This window comes from Eulemur rufifrons, chromosome 5 (assembly GCF_041146395.1).
Source record: "Eulemur rufifrons isolate Redbay chromosome 5, OSU_ERuf_1, whole genome shotgun sequence".
NCBI lineage: Eukaryota > Metazoa > Chordata > Mammalia > Primates > Lemuridae > Eulemur > Eulemur rufifrons.
In genome coordinates, this window is record NC_090987.1 from 49,905,610 (window position 1) to 49,923,610 (window position 18,001).

General features: G+C 39.0%; 1 protein-coding gene across 1 annotated transcript in view; it reads left to right on the forward strand.

Moving 5' to 3' along the window:
- The first annotated feature begins 1,836 nt into the window (after positions 1–1,836).
- NDUFV2 (NADH:ubiquinone oxidoreductase core subunit V2) overlaps positions 1,837–18,001 on the forward strand; it is a 30,813-nt gene continuing 14,648 nt past the window's right edge. Inside the window, exons 1-2 of the mRNA XM_069468264.1 lie at positions 1,837–1,979; positions 17,300–17,365. Coding sequence (XP_069324365.1) covers positions 1,926–1,979; positions 17,300–17,365 — 120 coding nt within the window. The 5' untranslated portion in view covers positions 1,837–1,925. The remainder of the gene's footprint in view (positions 1,980–17,299; positions 17,366–18,001) is intronic.

Consider the following 18,001-nt stretch of genomic DNA (forward strand, 5'->3'; position numbering starts at 1 on the left):
GATGTTGTCATCTGCACATGATACTTGGAACTCCTGCAGGTGTCTTGTGACCTTATATGAACCATGGCTGAGTATGTTGGAGTAGAACAATGAAAGGCATTTAAGATTTTGAGGACATCCTTGGGCAACTGAATTAACTAACCTTGGAACTGTCTACCTCTGGAATTCTTTTCATGTGAGATAATGACCCAATATTGTTTAATCTACTTTATTTAGGTCTCCTGTTATTTGTAGTAAAAAGCACTCTCACTGATACACATAGAAATAAGCATAATTCCAGCCAGAGACATACAACCCTTTTAGACAGGCAAAATATCTGCACTATGTGCAAGATTTTCATTCACTCAACAAATATTTCTTGAATGCCTTCCATATGCCAGGCATAGCGCAAGTTGCTGCACCAAACAAGATGGGAAGGGCAGGTTTCTGCACCCATGGAGGTTATAATCTGGTGGTAAATGTGGTAATGAAAGTGGTGGCAGGTATATTTTGGGAAGGTATCTTTAGGACTAATCTGGACTGGGAGAAGACCCTAATAAAATAAAAATGCACCGGAGATTCAAAGAATCCATGCCTTATCCGTTAGTATCATCCATTTGTAAGTTTGTATTTGTGACATCTTTTGGTTTTAGTTGCCTAAGAACCTTAAGAACTATTACATGTTTAATAGTGTTGGGTGTGTATATATTTATATAGGTAACTTTATAATAAATTAATTTAACTCAACACTGAGGGCCAGAATATCTTTCCCTTTTAAAGGGAAATACTGAAGCTGATTTAGGAGAGGCAAACTAAATAAAATATAATGCAAAGGCACGAGAACCAAGGCATTTGGTATCTATTTCTAGCCCTCTGTGTCTTGAATTCTATAATATCTAAAATATGATTCATAGGGGTTGCAATGGAATATTTTAGAGTTTTAAAAGTGAGAATACATTTTTAAAAATCCCTGTGCTGCTGTGAATATCCAGAAATTATTCACAAGTTTATTACAGCAAAGAAAACGGGCAAAAGGAAGGGGGTGGATACAGGACGTGACACACAAGAAAAGAAGGCAGTGAAGGGAAAAATTCAAGAGGCAGTAAGTGCCAGGCAAACTCTCCACAGCAGGAAACAGTGCTGTGCATATTATAGCCATTACTGAATAAATACTTGTTGGAATTTCCAGAGATGACCAAACAAACATCAAGGAGGAAGTGGCTTTTTTTTTTTCAGTTTTATTATGGAAAATCTCTAATACGTACAAAAGTACTGAGAATAGTAATAAGAACCACCAGGCAGCATCAACAGCCAGCACCCACGGCCACTCTTGCTTCCTTTTCACCTGCCACTCCCATTATTCTGAAGCAAATGCCAGCTATCACAGCATTTCACCCCTAAATATGTCGCACACATCTCTAAAGAAAAGGAATGGGGACCAAGGCATTTGCTGTCTATGGCTAGCACAGCGGGTGGCAGCCCCCTGTGTCTCGAATGCCCTAATTTGTAAGATAAGATTTATAGTGGGTTGCAACAGAATTTTTTTAAGAAACATCATACAAGAGGAGGTGGTTAATCCTCACAAGGTTCTCCAGGAGGGAAGCTCACCCCATAAATCCAGGTCGGCATTTCATTCACCAGGGGCCCTAGGCGCCGCTCAGAGACGCTTCCTTTCAAGGCAAGGACCTCAGCCACAGCCCATGGGACCAGACTCTTTTTGGGCTCTGACGGGTCCCCGCCCCGCCCCCGGAAGTCTCCTCCACTGGGCCCCACAAGCCTCCGCGGTCTCGCGCGCGTTCGCGTCGGCCACCGCCTTTCGGCGTAGGGAACACCGCACCTCCCTGGACGCCTAGGCCCGCGCTCGGGAGCGCGCACGTTGTGCGTCCCGGGCTCTCTCGGGATTCTCGCCCGGCGCGGCGGGGGAAAGGCGAACTGTGTGGGTAGCCATGTTGTTCTCCGCGGCGCTCCGGGCCCGGGCGGCTGCCGTCGCCGCCCAGTGGGTAAGGAGGCCCGGGATAAGCCCGGGTACTGCCGCCGCCCTTCTCCCGCTCTCCGTGCCTCCCTTAGTTTTGGGCACAGGAGAGCCGTGGGTTCCGGACGGGCCTGCAGGCGGCGGCAAGGACACTGCGGCCTTCGCCGTCTTCTCAGGGAGGCCGCTGCAGCTCCACCGCGAGTGAGAAGCCCCGAGGGAGGGTTGCCAACCGTAGCTGCGGCGGGTGCGTGGCCTCCCCCACCAGACTGGGAAGTGTGCGCCTAATTTGGCAAAGGAGGACAGGAAGGAGAGGCCCCTTCGTGGTCTGTTTTTTTGCTGTTTTGTTGTAGCGCGGAGCCTGGGCCTGTCCTGGGTCGACCAGATCTGCTTCCAAGACCCCCGTCCCCGAAGGAGGAGGCACCTTGCATATCCAGCTTAGTGACCTCGTTGCTGTTAGGTTGCAGCATACTTGAGAGAACTCTGGCTTGTTTGGTGAAGGCTTACTGAGAGTTTCCTTAGGGCTAGAGAAAGGTCACCAGTGTTCATTTGCTGTGTTTGTGCCTTGCATATCGGAAGTCCTCGGTAAATCGTATCAAACTACTGTGAAAGAACGCCACCACCAGTAACTGCACCCAACTAATGAATCACAGAATTTTAGAGCTTAATGATACTTTGAGATCCGAGTACATCTCATTATAGGCAAGGAAATTGAATGCCAGAGAGGTTGAAACACTTGTTCAAGTTGAATTTAAAAATGCAAATTCCAGAAATGACGATTATAACAGCAGGACATTTGCTGGAAAGAAAACCTTTATTATTTATTTATTTTTCTAGGAAGAAACTAGAAAGATTGAGTCAGTTCTCAGCAAAAGAGAGGGATATGGTTTATATTAGTATAGAATGACTTCAGGCCTTCAGGGTTAGACTCGAGTTTGAAGGGTAGCTTCAGCGCTTTTTCAGCTGTATGACTTTGGGCGGTAATCTTTATCAGTTTCTCCACATGTAAAACGGAAATGTTTCCTCTTGCAGAGGGAACTTTGCAAGAGGTATTATTTCCATTTTACAGTTGACTAGAGTTTAGTCTTTCAATAAACATTTGAGGTCCTACTGTGGATCATGTATTTATGGACTCCAGGTAACAGTGGATAATAAGAACAATAACATTTGGTGACTGTTTTCTGTATGCCAAACACTGAGTTAAATATCTGCATTCCACATCTCATTTTTGAGGTTGGTACTGTTTTTTCCTCATATGACAGATAAGAAAGACTTAGGCAATCCCTGTTCTTTCGGAGTTGATAGTCTCATGTAAGAGGAACTTTAAGGTAAATATGATACAGTGTAAAAGTGTAATCCTAGATATATAAATGAAGTCATCCAGTTTGGTTCGAAGGTGGGATAAGATTTTTCTTTGGTGGTAATAATACTAACAGATTAGGGATGGGATCAGAGGGTATTCTAGGTGGAAAGGACAACATAAAAAAAAAACACGATATTGGCAAGAAAAAGGTTGGTGTGTATGAGAAGCCAACTCTGTTGGAGGTAAAGTATGTTCGCAAAGGAAATGAGAGAGGGGCAAGGGCCAGATATTGGAGCTCTTTGTAAAGCATTCAACTTTATCTTAGAGACAGTGAGGAGTCAGTGAAAGGTTTTAGAGGAGTATGGGGGATATGGTCAGGTTTCTGTTTTGGATAGATCACTGAATGGGACTGAGGGTGAAATGGGTTTGATTGGAGCCAGAAGCACGGAGACTAAATAGGTAAGAGTCTCTTGGAGAAGCCTACGTGAGAGATGAGGATCAGACCTCATTTGGTAGAAAGGATAGAAATAATCGTACACACATAGATTTCATTTCTTTTGTTTTTGAGGCAAGGGGGTTAGAGGTATAAATTGAAAAGCAGTTTTAACAATGAAAAAAGCTTCAGGTAGTGGAGGAAAATTTTAATCAAGCTTCACATTTCTGCAGCTTTTTTTTCTTTACAAATAGTACCTGGTATGCAGTATGTGCCCAATAAATATTTGTTGAGTTGACAAATAAGTTTAATTTTTTATTACACAAGTAATTCATTGTAGGAGAAACAGAACACTGAGAATAGCAAATTGAATAAGCTCGAAAAATAAAAATCACCCCATAGTCTTGTTGGTCAACCTGGAAATTATCATTGTTAACATTTTGATGTCTGTAATAGACCTTATAGATTTTTTTTTACAGAAAGGGAAGATATTCATATTATTTTGTAGCCTGTCTTTTTCCATAATACATTTTGATCATCTTTCCTTATCTGTAGACATTTCTATACTGTCATTTTAATGCTGCATAGCATTTCATTGTGAGGATGTTGCATACATAACTTATAGAACCAGGGTTTCACAAATTGTGGGATATCAAAATGAAGCTGCCAAAGATTAGGAAAAGTATGAATAAGATCTAACTAAGGAAGTTCCTTTCCTAAATGAGAAACCTTTAAAGAGACCATTTCCGCTTTCAAGATAATTGATTATTCTAATTTCTGCTTTGTTAGCCAGCCACCAATCTCTTCATCTGTAGGCTTTTCAAATCATCATTGCTTAAAGTATGCCCAGAATTTAGTACTAGCTATGTAACCTTGAGCCATTGTTCATAATCTTTTTGAACCTCATTTTTCTTTTCTGTAAAGTGGAATAGTACTTCATGGGGGATTATAAGAATTGTCTAAAAATTGTTATGGAGTAATAAATTCTCAGAATAGGTTTATTCCCTTCAGAAATTGTCCTTGGTTTTCTATAATGTTGATACCACTGTAGTAGGTTTCATAATTGCCTCATTCTGAAGCTACTACTTTTAGTTTGGTAGGTGACAGGGTTATGGTGGCATTTCCAAGTACATATGCTTCTCTACTTACGATGGGATTACATCCTGATAAACCCATCGTAAATAGAAAATATAGAAATCAAGAAATGTGTTTTCGATTTACAATATTTTCAATATGAGATGGGTGTATCTGGACATAACCCTATCATAAATGGAGGGGCGTACTGAATTTAGCTCCCTTTTGCACCACAATAATTTTGGAAAATCGGTAAGTCAAATCATTGTAAGTCAGGACCATCTATCTGCATTGTGTATTTTTTCATTCATTGAGGATATTTTCCTGTATGTCTTTAAGCATGATTATAGAACTGCTTTGAAATTCTTGTCTGGTAATCTTTGTTAATTGTCTTTTTTCTTAAAAATGGGTTGTATTTTCCTGTACGTTGAATAATTTTGGATTGTATCCTGGACATTGTGAATGATATGTTGTAGAGGCTCTAAATCCAGTTTTGTTCCTCTAAAGGGTGTGTAGATTTTTTTGTTTGGTTTTGTTTTAAGATACAGTCTCCTGTCACCCAGACTGGAGAACAGTGGTGCGATCATCGCTCACTGCAACATTGAACTCCTGGGCTCAAGTAATCCTCCTGCCTCAGCCACCGAGTAGCTGGGACTACAGGCGCACACCACCGTGCCTGGCTAATTTTTAAAAAATTCTTTGTAGAGATGGGTCTCGAACTCCTGGCCTCTAGCAGTCCTCCCAGAAGTGCTGGGATTACAGGAGAGAGCCACTGTGCCTGGCTGAGTTTTTGTTGTTGCCATCCATCTCCTTTGTGATGGGCAGTAGATCAGATATTGGTTCAGTTCTTTTAGCTGAGTTGCTTGCAGTCTGCTGCATGCACATGCACGGTTCAGGGGTCAGCCAGAGATTTGGTATAGTTTTTATGCAGAATGTGGGGCTCTCCCTTTCTGCCTCTTCCTTTTCTGGGATGTCCCACTTTCCCATGCTTTGGTTGTTCCAAACTCTCATTGAGGCCTGCCTTCAGGCTAAAAAATGTAAAGAAAAAACAAAAATCTCTTTGGCTTCCTGTGAATGTAGACTCTTCTCCCTGTGTCTGCCTGCTTTTGGTTCTCTAGTGCTTTTGAAAGTTTCTGTTTTTTTTAACAATATTTTGTCTAAAGTTTATAGTCATTACCCAGTAGTATGGCCTGATATCTACTCAGCCATACTAGAAGAATGCCATCTTAGTGGTGGCATTTTTCTTTCCAAATTTTAAGTTTTTTTGGTTTTTTTTTGAGACAGAGTCTCGCTCTGTCACCCTGGGTAGAGTGCAGTGGCCTCATCTTACTGCAGCCTCAAACTCCTGGGCTTAAGTGATCCTCCTGCTTCAGCCTCCTGAGTAGCTGGGACTACGGGCGTGCTCCATTACAACTGGCTAATTTTTCTATTTTTAGTAGAAATGGGGTCTCGCTCTTACTCAGGCTGGTGTCAGACTCCTGAGCTTGGAACTCCTGGGCTCAAGTGACCCTCCATCCTTGGCCTCCTAGAGTGCTAGGATTACAGGAGTGAGCCATTGTGCTTGACCCCAGATTTTAAGTTTTATAGAATGAAATGTTTTTTTCATTCCATTAGAGATTCTTAAACCTCATTTTGGAATGTCCCAATATATCTCCATTTTGGCTCAAGGACTATGGGGGGGAAAAAACCCCAAACATTCTTAGTTTTCTATTGCTGTTGCAACAAATTGCCACAAACTTGATGACATAAAGCAATATAAATTTATTATCTTACCATTCTGTAGGTTAAAAGTGACACAGGTCTCAGTGGGCTAAAATGAAAGAATAGGCAGAGCTGCATTCCATTTTGGAGACTCTAGGGATGAATCTCTTTTCTTGGCTTTTCCAGCTCCTATGGGTGGCCCTCATTTATTGGGCCTTGGCCTCTTCTTTCATAGTAATGGCAGGTCTGGTTCTCTCATTGCATTACTCTGACCCTGCTTCTGTTATTCACATACCCTTCCTTGACTATGCTCCCTGTTCCACTTTTTAAGGGCCCTGTGATTACATTGGGCACATCTTGGTAATCCAGGATAATCTCCGTATTTTAAGGTCAGTTGATTAGCAACCTTAATTCTCCTTTGCTGTGTAAACTAACACTCACAGGTTCTCAGGATTAGGATGTGGGTATCTCTGGAGTACCATTATTTTGCCTGCCATCGCCATAAATAAGCAGTTTAGGAGAGAGAGAAAATGAACAAACTTTAATGTACTCGGTGAGATTCAGTAGGCTGCTATTGCAAACTACAAATTCAGGTCTTTTTGTTAGAGATGTGAATTTAGTCTCCATTTCTTTTTTTTTGAGACAGAGTCTCACTTTGTTGCCCGGGCTAGAGTGAGTGCTGCGGCATCAGCCTAGCTCAACAGCAACCTCAAACTCCTGGGCTTAAGCGATCCTACTTCCTCAGCCTCCTGAGTAGCTGGGACTACAGGCATGCGCCACCATACCCAGCTAATTTTTTTCTCTATATATTTTTAGTTGGCCAGATAATTTCTTTCTATTTTTAGTAGAGACACGGGGTCTCACTCAGGCTGGTCTCGAACTCCTGACCTTGAGCGAACCACCTGTCTTGGCCTCCCAAAGGGCTAGGATACAGGCGTGAGCCACCGGGCCCGGCCTAGTCTCCATTTCAAAGACATAAATAGTTGAACTTCCCTTGTCTTTGGGTACTGCTCAGTACATGAAGTAATAAATTATAGGTTCATTGGCCATGCATAACCTGTTGGGTGAAAGTCAGTCTGATTTCCAATGGGATATGTCACCAGTTTTTGAGTCAGTTAAGGAAGCATGTTATAAATGAACTGTAGGAAATTTCATTCAACAAAACATTAAAGACTTACCATACTTATATACATTGGGCCGGGGAAGGGAAGGAGAAGGTGGCTTTATGTGTGTGATACTTTGGTAGGTGTTATTCCATTTTGTATGTGAGGGATAAAAAGGTACCCAAACAGATAAATGCCCAAGATTACACAGTAGTAAAGGCCTGAACTGGGTTTGTTTGCAAGCCTTGTTTTTTTTTTTTTTTTTTTTTAAATCTACCTTTCTGAAGTTGCTCAAGTGTACTAAGGGAAATTGGTATGTAGGTGTAGATTTAAATTTAATAGGTGCTGTAATAATGAAAGAGTGTGTCAGTGTGAGCAGACTAGGAAAGTGATTTAACTTTGCTTAAGGTAAAGAGATGGAAGTTTAGGGGCTTTAGAGGGGCGAGAAGAGGAGGTTAACCTTGGTCATGATGGATAAGAGGGAGGTATATGCTGAGATAGTGTACGTTTAGGTGATGCACGTACTAGGACAGTAAAGTGCAGGAGATGACACTGAACCCAGGTCTACTGACTAAAACGATGTCTGGGCATTTCATTTATATAACTTATTCTTGTCCTTAGAACAATTGAGTGTTGCTTGTATCCATGTTGGATTTTAGATATTTAAAGAATGCTTTCTTTCATTTATGGTCAAGATGGCTGAAGTCATTAATATGGTTATTTCAGTCTGTAATTGGAGAGCCTATAATATCTGTGTTGTTCATGTAGCTTTTCTATAATATAAAATTTAGCCAAATTTTATTTGTTAATTCTCTAATAGTGTGGGAAAATTACTTACATTTCTTTAAGGTCAGTTAACATTTCTAGTTAAATCATTGAGAGAACTTTATTTGGAGGACATTTGTAAAAGTCCTCCAATGTCTGTTTGAAAATATAACAAAACTTAAATTTTAGTGGTTAAGGCAAGGACTCAAGTCAAAAACTATGTTTAGCTTTTCATTTATTTAGCTGTGTGATCTAGGGAAAAATTTTCTCCCCTTTAGATCCTTAGTTTCCTCACTGGTAAAATGGAAAGATAATAATACCTGTCTGGTAGGCGTGTTGAAAGAAGTAAACAAGTTATAGTATGGATTTGTAAAGTCTCTGGCATGGTATCTGATACAGAGTATGCCTTTGTATTTATGATTACCCTTGAAGTAGATTTCACAGTTGTTATTAACACGGCACATCTACTTTGTTAAAATGCATTGAAAATTTTTTATTTTTCAAGGATTTTTTTAAAATGTAAAAATTTGTAGTGTAGATACCTACTGTGAGTGTATCATGGACACTGACTTTTGCAGGAGTTTTCTGTTTTCTTGCTTGAGCGGGCAGTGGGAGATGCTGTAGGTAACAAGCTAGTAGGTGTTGTGAACAGTGGGAAGAAAACATGGAGGTATCCCAAGTCACTTTTGACTCACCAGGAGATGTTTTACATAAGCGCTGTGACCCCTGCACAAGTGAACACACATCTTGGTGGGTTTAATTTATAAATGTTAGAGATTTTTTTGTCTTACAGCTTCCTGGTCCCTTATTATGCAGATGTGTGATAGAACTGAAAGGTGAACTGAGTTGAATAAAACTAATGTTTGAGCAACAGAAGAAATTTGGAAAAAGTAGGACCCATGAAAAGATCATTAAAGGATCCCATTCTTGGGGAGAATATAAAATTTTAATTTTTGTCATTTTAAGCTATTGGTGTTGGTATTGTAAATTACAATGAAAGGGAAAGGCTAGTATTAATAGAAAGAGCATTGGACTTAGATTCAAAGGGCCCGGGCTCAGAATCCGTCTCTGTCACTAATTATGTGGTATGGGGCAAGTAACTGTCTCTGAGCCTGAGTTTCTGTAAATGTAAAATGGAAATAACTAACCATAGATTTTTGAGGAGTCAGTGAAAAAAGGTATGTAGAAGTGCTTAACATAAAGGCACTCCAGATTGCTGGAATCCAAAGAAAAGGCTGTCACAGTTTGTTTAAATCTTCTCTGTAACTTATGAAGCCCTCTGGAAAAAAGAAGCTAGAATTCAAACCCACTATTAATTCTGTGCTATGTGTCAGGTTATGCTCTTGTTTATTTTAAAAAGTTATTTGGATTTTCACTTGGAGTTCATTCTATTCAATTGGAATTTGTTGAGGTATAGATATTTCAGAGTCTAATGAGAAATTAGACTCTAAAGGAAAGACCCAACTCTAGTCTAAGAGGAGGTGTATGGAAATTCAGCTTACTCTTGGAATCAGTCCAGCCTAGCTAAGTCGTTTTTTTCCCCAGTTCAAAGACCGATTGGTCCTGGAATGCCTCTTTATTCCAAAGCAAAACTGAATTCAAGTGGCCCATTAAGTAATGTAGAGATGTTTATTAGAGGCTAGGCGAGGTAGCTCACGCCTGTAATCCTAGCACTCTGGGAGGCCGAGGCGGGAGGACTGCTTGAGCTCAGGAGTTCAAGACCACCCTGAGCAAGAGCGAGACCCTGTCTCTACTAAAAATAGAAAGAAATTAGCCAAACAACTAAAAATAGAAAAAATTAGCTGGGCATGGTGGCGCGTGCCTGTAGTCCCAGCTACCCGGGAGGCTGAGGCAGGAGGATTGCTTGAGCCCAGGAGTTTGAGGTTGCTGTGAGCTAGGCTGACGCCACGGCACTCTAGCCCAGGCAAGAGAGTGAGACTCTGTCTCAAAAAAAAAAAAAAAAAAAAGGCCGGAAGCGGTGGCGCACGCCTGTAATCCTAGCACTCTGGGAGGCCGAGGCGGGTGGATTGCTCAAGGTCAGGAGTTCGAGACCAGCCTGAGCGAGACCCTGTCTCTACTAAAAATAGAAAGACATTATATGGACAACTAAAAATCTATATAGAAAAAATTAGCCGGGCATAGTGGCGCATGCCTGTAGTCCCAGCTACTCAGGAGGCTGAGGCAGTAGGATCGCTTAAGCCGAGGAGTTTGAGGTTGCTGTGAGCTAAGCTGACGCCACGGCACTCACTCTAGCCTGGGCAACAAAGTGAGACTCTGTCTCAACAAAAAAAAAAAAAAAAAAAAAAGATGTTTATTAGAACTTTTAATACTTTATTCCTTTATTGAAAGTGTTTGATGTGAATATTACAATGAATGTAAAATAGATGATGTTCTTTAAAAAACAGGGCAGCTTTAAAAATGACCATGTATAACTTGATATGGATGAGTAAGTTTGTGCTAGTTGAAGAAATGAGGGCTAATATTTAGCAATTTATCCTCATTATTTTATTTGCTTCTTTCGTTTTATAAGCATTATCTGAGCCCTTTTCCTACAATTTTGAAGAGGTCGACTTTAGACATTGTAATTAAGTTGTTCAGATGCTACGCTAATGTGTTTATGTTCAGGTTTACTGCAGGATTAGAAGAGAAGGGTGGCAAGGATTTAGAAAAAAATTAAATAACTTGCATCCTTCTGTCTAAATGGGAGCATTGCAAGTTAAGGAAGCAGGCCTATTCATTTCTTTTTTTTGAGACAGGGTCTCGCTCTGTCACTTGGGCTAGATTGCAGTAGTGTCCTCATAGCTCACTTGCAGCCTCCAACTCCTGGGCTCAAGAGATCTTCCTGTCTCAGCCTCTTTAGTAGCTGGGACTACAGGTGTGCGCCACCATGCCCAGCTAATTTTTCTGTTTTTAGTAAGACAGGGTCTCCCTCTTGCTCAGGCTGGTCTCAAACTCCTGAGTTCAAGTGACCTTCCTGCCTCGGCCTCCCAGAGTGCTAGAGGACTTTTCATTTCTAATGTCTCCCTATGTATGGATGCCTGGTTTTCTTCCTTATACTCTTTGGTTTCTTAGAGCTCTGATGTCATCAAATAGTTCTGATCAAGTGTCTAATAATAAGGCCATGGCCTTTGTAGTCATTTGGCCCTAGGATCTAATGTGAGTTCTTCCACTAATTAGTGATGTAACCTTGAGAAGTTTTCATAACTTGTTTAAATCTGTTTTCTGGAAATAATACCCACCTTGCAGGAAAGTTGTAAGAATTAAATAATGTGTAAAAAGCTTAGTGCATGACACAGAGTAGTTCTAATAATAATGATAGCTAATGATAGGTAACACTAATATAGTACTTACCATCTGCCAGGCAGCATGCTTAGCACTTACATGAACTGTCTCTTTAATCCTCTCAACAACTCTATGAAATATGAACTGTTATTATTCTGTTTTTACAAATGAGGAAACAGGCTGTGGAGCTAGGCTTTTAACCACTTTGCTATATTGTCTCCATAATAGGATATTTATGGAATATTAGATACCACTGATACATCCCAATTTCAGAGGTGTTAGAATGTGGAAATTGTAGTTTTTTAGAAATGATGAAATTGATACATCCTATGGTAGGACATACTTGGTATTGGTCCTTTTTCACACCACAACCACCAGCAGAAGGACAGTATTTTTAAGATTAGTTTAGTGACATAAATATGTTTTGGATTGAGACAGGGGTCAGCTTGAAGACTCTTACAGTAATGCACAGACATGACAGAATGTTTGAAATAGTGATGATAGTAAGACAGGACTAAAGATTATTAGTGGTGATAGCAAGATAGGACTAAAGATTATTTTTTAAAAATTGAAATGTTATATGCATGGCAAAAATTCAAACAATAAAGATATATATATATTAAAGTAAATAATGGCATGTGTTATATATATTGCAGTACAGAGTAGGGATACAGGATATATTATGATAAATATGTGTTGTATATATTATATATTACAGTAAAGAGTAAATTTCCTTCCTACTCCAGATCCTTGGTTCCTTTCCCTAGAGACACCAACTGTTGTAACTGGGTTTTTTAATACTGTTTCTATATTCATAAAGATATTTTGATAGAAAAATTAGTAGGACATGGAAACTGGCATATTTCTAGATTTTATTGACTTTCTGAAGATCTGTGAAGGATCTGAGATTTTACCTTATTTTAAGCTAACAAGTTAACCTGCCTCAGTTTCATGGATGCTGGCAGATGACTCCTGGGTCAGAGACAGAGGACTGTTACTCATGGCACAGAAGGCAGCATGAGCTTCATGTTCATGTTAGTTCCCCTTGACACTCATATCCCGTGGGAGTGACATGGAGCAACTCAGTTGAATGCTGTGCATCACAGCTGAAGAACCCTGAGCTTGGGGAACCTTGTTTGTAAGAAAACCCACTCAACCTTTACTGCAGGGGAAGACATTATTTACAAAAAATCCTTAAAAAGATGTTCTGTCAGTGCCTCTGCTTATAAGGGGTGCAGAAACCTGAAACTCATGGAAAATTTTCTACTAGCACTACTTCTTCCTCCTTCTCCACTTTCTTTAACTAAAAAAGATTTGTTAATTTCAATGGCGAAGAAGTAGTTGGTGTTTTTCAACCATCTAAAATACATTATAATTTCACCAGAAAAATTATAAGCCTTGTGTGGATATAAATAAAAAGTAATTATGTGCATTTGCAAGAAACTCACTAATCTGTTCTGTTCTGACAGTGACTCTTTGATAAAGTCAACTACCAGAGCACAGTTTTTAAAAAATCTGTTTAGTTTTAAAAATGCAGTTGTTTGAATCTTTGTTTTTCGGTTATTAAATGTTTTATCCTTGTGTCAGCTAAGCACGTGATAATGGTTTGACAGGTTATATAGTACTTTCAGAGAAACTTTATTATTTAAGTCTCAAAACAGTCCATTAAGAAGATATCCCTGTTTTTTAGGTACAGAAATTGAGTCTTAAAAAAATTAAATGATGTGTGCAGATCACACATTAGTAAGTAGCTGAGTGGTAATCTAAATCCAAATCAACAACATCAAAAAAAATCTGAAAGTCCTGGTTTTTTCCTAGAACTTAACAGCTTTATCCTGATCTTCTCAATCAGCAGTTTGTCTTCAACGCTTTGGACTTTAAAACACTTTTAGAAGTGTGTGTAAACTCATGTGCAGGTCCAGAGTTACAGATCAGCAAGTGGCTCAAAATAGATTTCCCAGTATGTAGCTCCATAGCCTAAAGAACACTTTTCAAGGTTGTATCTGTATTTTTTAAGTGGAAGTACATGACACATCCTGGATTAATGAGAAAGGAATCAAATATTGATCCAAAGCAGAAGCATTTTTAACTTTTAGAGGTTGGTGATGTTTAATTTGATATACAGAAAGGTTGTAAGGAGAAATGTGTTTTACAGTAGAGGTGAGAAGTTTCCTTTGTACCTAATGAATATTTTATTTTAAGTAAGATTTTTTTAGTTTGTCGTATTATTCTATGCTAAATAGAAAATTAGGAAAATAGAGGAAAATATGAGTCCCTTATGTAATCTTGTTAACATCATAATAACAGAGATAAGCATTTCTAATTGTTTATGGCTTTCCAATCTTTTCATTAGTGTCTAAATTTAATATAATTGGGATGATAGTTCATGCTTTTTGTTTTGTTTTGTTTAACCTGATAGTTTCCAGTTCTGATTGTGGCACAAATGCTTTCTTCTATGTGAAAAAAAGTTTAGGAAATATTTTTTTTAGCTATATAATATTTCATTATTGAAATTATCAGTATTTAGTTAAGACCTCCCTATGTCGGGCTTTTAGGTTGCTTGTGTTTTTGCTACAATAAACACCATAGGAACAACATGTTTTTATGTAATCCTTTATCCTCATTTTGAACTATAAAACAAATTTCTAAAAGTAGAATTACTAGGTTAAAATATGGACACTTTTTTTAGTCTCTCCACACATCAAGCTAATTTGCTTTCCTAAAAGGCTAAATGAATTTTTACCTAATATATAAGCATGCCCATTTCTCCACACACTCAATAGAATGAGATGTTATTTTAAAAAAAAAAAAAAAAAAACTTTGCTAATGAATAGCTGCCAATGTTATTTTATTTTATTTCTTTATTTCTTTATTTTATTTCTTTATTTATTTTTTTGAGACAGAGTCTCACTCTGTTACCTGGGCTAGAGTGCCGTGGCATCAGCCTAGCTCACAGCAACCTCAAACTCCTGGGCCCAAGCAATCCTCCTGCCTCAGCCTCCTGAGTAGCTGGGACTACAGGCATGTGCCACCATGCCCAGCTAATTTTTTCTATATTTATTTTTAGCTGTCCAGATCATTTCTTTCTATTTTTAGTAGAGACAGGGTCTCGCTCTTGCTCAGGCTGGTCTCGAACTCCTGAGCTCAAACAATCCACCCGCCTCGGCCTCCCAGAGTGCTAGTACAGGCGTGAGCCACCGTGTCCGGCCTCAGTGTTATTTTAAATGGTGTTTTTAATTACTTGTAAGTTTAACTGTTTGAATTCTGTGAAATTTTCATTCGTGATATTTGGTCATTTTTTTCATTGATGTTTTTGTGATTTATGACCTCTTCAAGCTGTTAGCCTTTTGTCACCAAATATATATAGGATTTAAGTCGTCAGCATGGAATTGATAGATAAGAATGGATAAGCTTTGAGAGGCAAAGAATTTATGGAGAAAAGGACATAGGAATGAGAACTGAGCCCAGAAGGCAGCCTACAGGGACCAAAGTAAAAAGTCAATAAACAGAAAATGTTAGGGTTTAGAAGTTAAGAGAGGATTGGATACTTTCCCTACTCTTAAAATTAATCCTTCCTTCCTTTATTATAAAATCTTTCTTTTCTCTCAGGTTTTAGTTAAATAACTCATTAATGTTACTCAAAAATTGTTTTTTGATTTTTTTTGTTTAATATCTTCTTAGCTAAGGTGATGACAGTAACTGTCTTCTAAATTTTAGTTTCAGTTAATTTTTTAAAGTTTTATATTGATATTGCTCTCATGGTATTATTCAGGAATTATAGCCATACTTTTATGTTTATCTCAGTCCGGGTTCTGGACAGGCAAATTAGGGATATAGGCATAACCTTGTGTTTAATTCAGAGATTGATCCTGAAGCAAGTTGGGAGAAATTGAACTGTCTCCTTGAATATAAATTGTTGCATTCTTTTAAAAAAATTATTGTATATTTAAGATACAAAAAAGCATAGGGAATTGTATGCCTAAGAAAGGAAAAAACTAACACAATTGAAGCCTCCTCTGATTGCATCCCCTTCAGTTATCCTGAAACTGATATTTATCACTCCCATCTTTTGTTCCTGTATCTCACATTCTATACCTGGGTCATGTCTTGTTAATTAAAGCAAGTGTTCCATGTAAACTTATTTCTTCAACAGAAATATTATGTGGACCTAGGGAAAAGTTAAATGTGTAATTGTAATCTATTATTCCTTTTACTTTCTTCTGTGTTTGCCTTCTTTGAATTGTGCAACTCTTTGCCAGTTCCATGCTTGGTTTAATTCAGTGTTCTGTCATCTGTGGTTAGTAGAACTCAGAAATTGGAGGAATCCAGAGCAATCAATAGTTGATTGCTTGAGGGGCAGGGTAGGAGCAAGAGGGCAAAGAGAAATGAAATGCAACAGAGAGAATAATGAGATTCTTTCCAAACTAATTGAATATTGTCAATCTGCATACGTCATAAATAGCTTTATGAAACTGCTTTTGCAGCTGGAGTTTCTGAACTAATTTAGTACAAGATTGAAAAGGAGGGTATAGTTGACTCATTTGTACAGAGTATATGACTCGTATTTATAGAATGAAAACATGTTTATGACGGTCCACATTAAACAAAAGTTGGCATCCAAGTTGATTCAGACAAAAGTGAAAAGCAGTAAGTTAATGGTACATTAATTATCCACACGCATGCCAGCAGAGTGTGGTAGGAAGGGTACACAACTCAGCATATCTGGATTGTAGTCCTGCTTCTCCCATTGACTCATTTAAATTTTTTTTTTTTTTTTTTTTTTTTTTGAGACAGAGCCCGGGCTAGCGTGAGTGCCGTGATGTCAGCCTAGCTCACAGCAACCTCAAACTCCTGAGCTCAAGAGATCCTCCTGCCTCAGCCTCCCGAGTAGCTGGGACTACAGGCATGCGCCACCATGCCCGGCTAATTTTTTCTATATATATTTTTAGCTGTCCAAATCATTTCTTTCTATTTTTAGTAGAGATGGGAGTCTCACTCTTGCTCAGGCTGGTCTCGAACTCCTGAGCTCAAACGATCCGCCCACCTCGGCCTCCCAGAGTGCTAGGATTACAGGCGTGAGCCACTGCGCCTGGCCCCATTGACTCTTTTTTTTTTTTTTTTTTTTGAGACAGAGTCTCACTCTGTTGCCCAGGCTAGAGTGAGTGCCATGGCGTCAGCCTAGCTCACAGCAACCTCAAACTCCTGGGCTTAAGCGATCCTACTGCCTCAGCCTCCCGAGTAGCTGGGACTACAGGCATGCGCCACCATGCCCGGCTAATTTTTTGTATATATATATATTTTAGTTGTCCATATAATTTCTTTCTCTTTTTAGTAGAGACGGGGTCTCACTCTTGCTCAGGCTGGTCTTGAACTCCTGACCTTGAGCGATCCACCCGCCTCGGCCTCCCAGAGTGCTAGGATTACAGGCGTGAGCCACCGCGCCCGGCCCCCATTGACTCTTGAGTGTGACCTTAGCCAAGTGAATAACCTTGCCTTTGAAACTCCATTTTTTTAATACCTCTCTTGAAATAGAGACGGACAGGGTATAGAGTAGTAGACCATATCTCTTAAGATCTTTTACTTCTATAAGTTGATCCCATTGTTTTAAATTATGAATCTTAAAGTATTTCCTTAAGAAACATTTCTTAAGGCTGTGATTTACTAAACTTTGTTAAAATTTTAAATTTTAGGGAAGACATATAAGGAATTTGCATAAGACAGCTGTGCACAATGGAGCTGGAGGAGCTTTATTTGTGGTGAGTAATTACTTAGATTTCTTCAGAAAGAAAAGACTTGGAAATTTGTGTAAATCTATTGTAATAACCCCAAATATCTTAAACACCGGTGTCTTTGGTATATGCTGGCTATTGTGGGTATTTAAATACAGCCAATTGAATTTACTTCATTTCAAAATATGGGTGGTTCCAGGTGAACCTCTCATATTTAAATTGGCACCAGGGAAACTCTAGGAATAAGAACTTAGTTTGTTCTCTGGTGAAATTACTGTGAGCCCTAACCTGATTCTCATAACTCTTTGGGCTCTTAAAAATCAATCATTCTAGCTGACTGAAGATTGTGAGGCTGTAACTTGGGGAATCTCAAAATGACATTAGTTTGAAACTCATGGATTTTAGTAATGTAGTGAATATATTAGTAGCTGGCCTTTATATGTTTGGTTTCCAGGGTTTAACTGCAGGTAGAAGTCTATGAATTTAGCAGCTTAGTTGCACAATTCAGAAGGAATAAGGTAATGTATCCCTTTTTCAAACAAGGTGCAGTTTTTAGGGATTAATCTAGTGTTTAAAGGCAATGTAGTGGACTTGTATGATGATTTAGAGTTAGTGATATAATAAGTAGCTTCCTGCTACGTTTTATCATCTTTGTCTAAAACA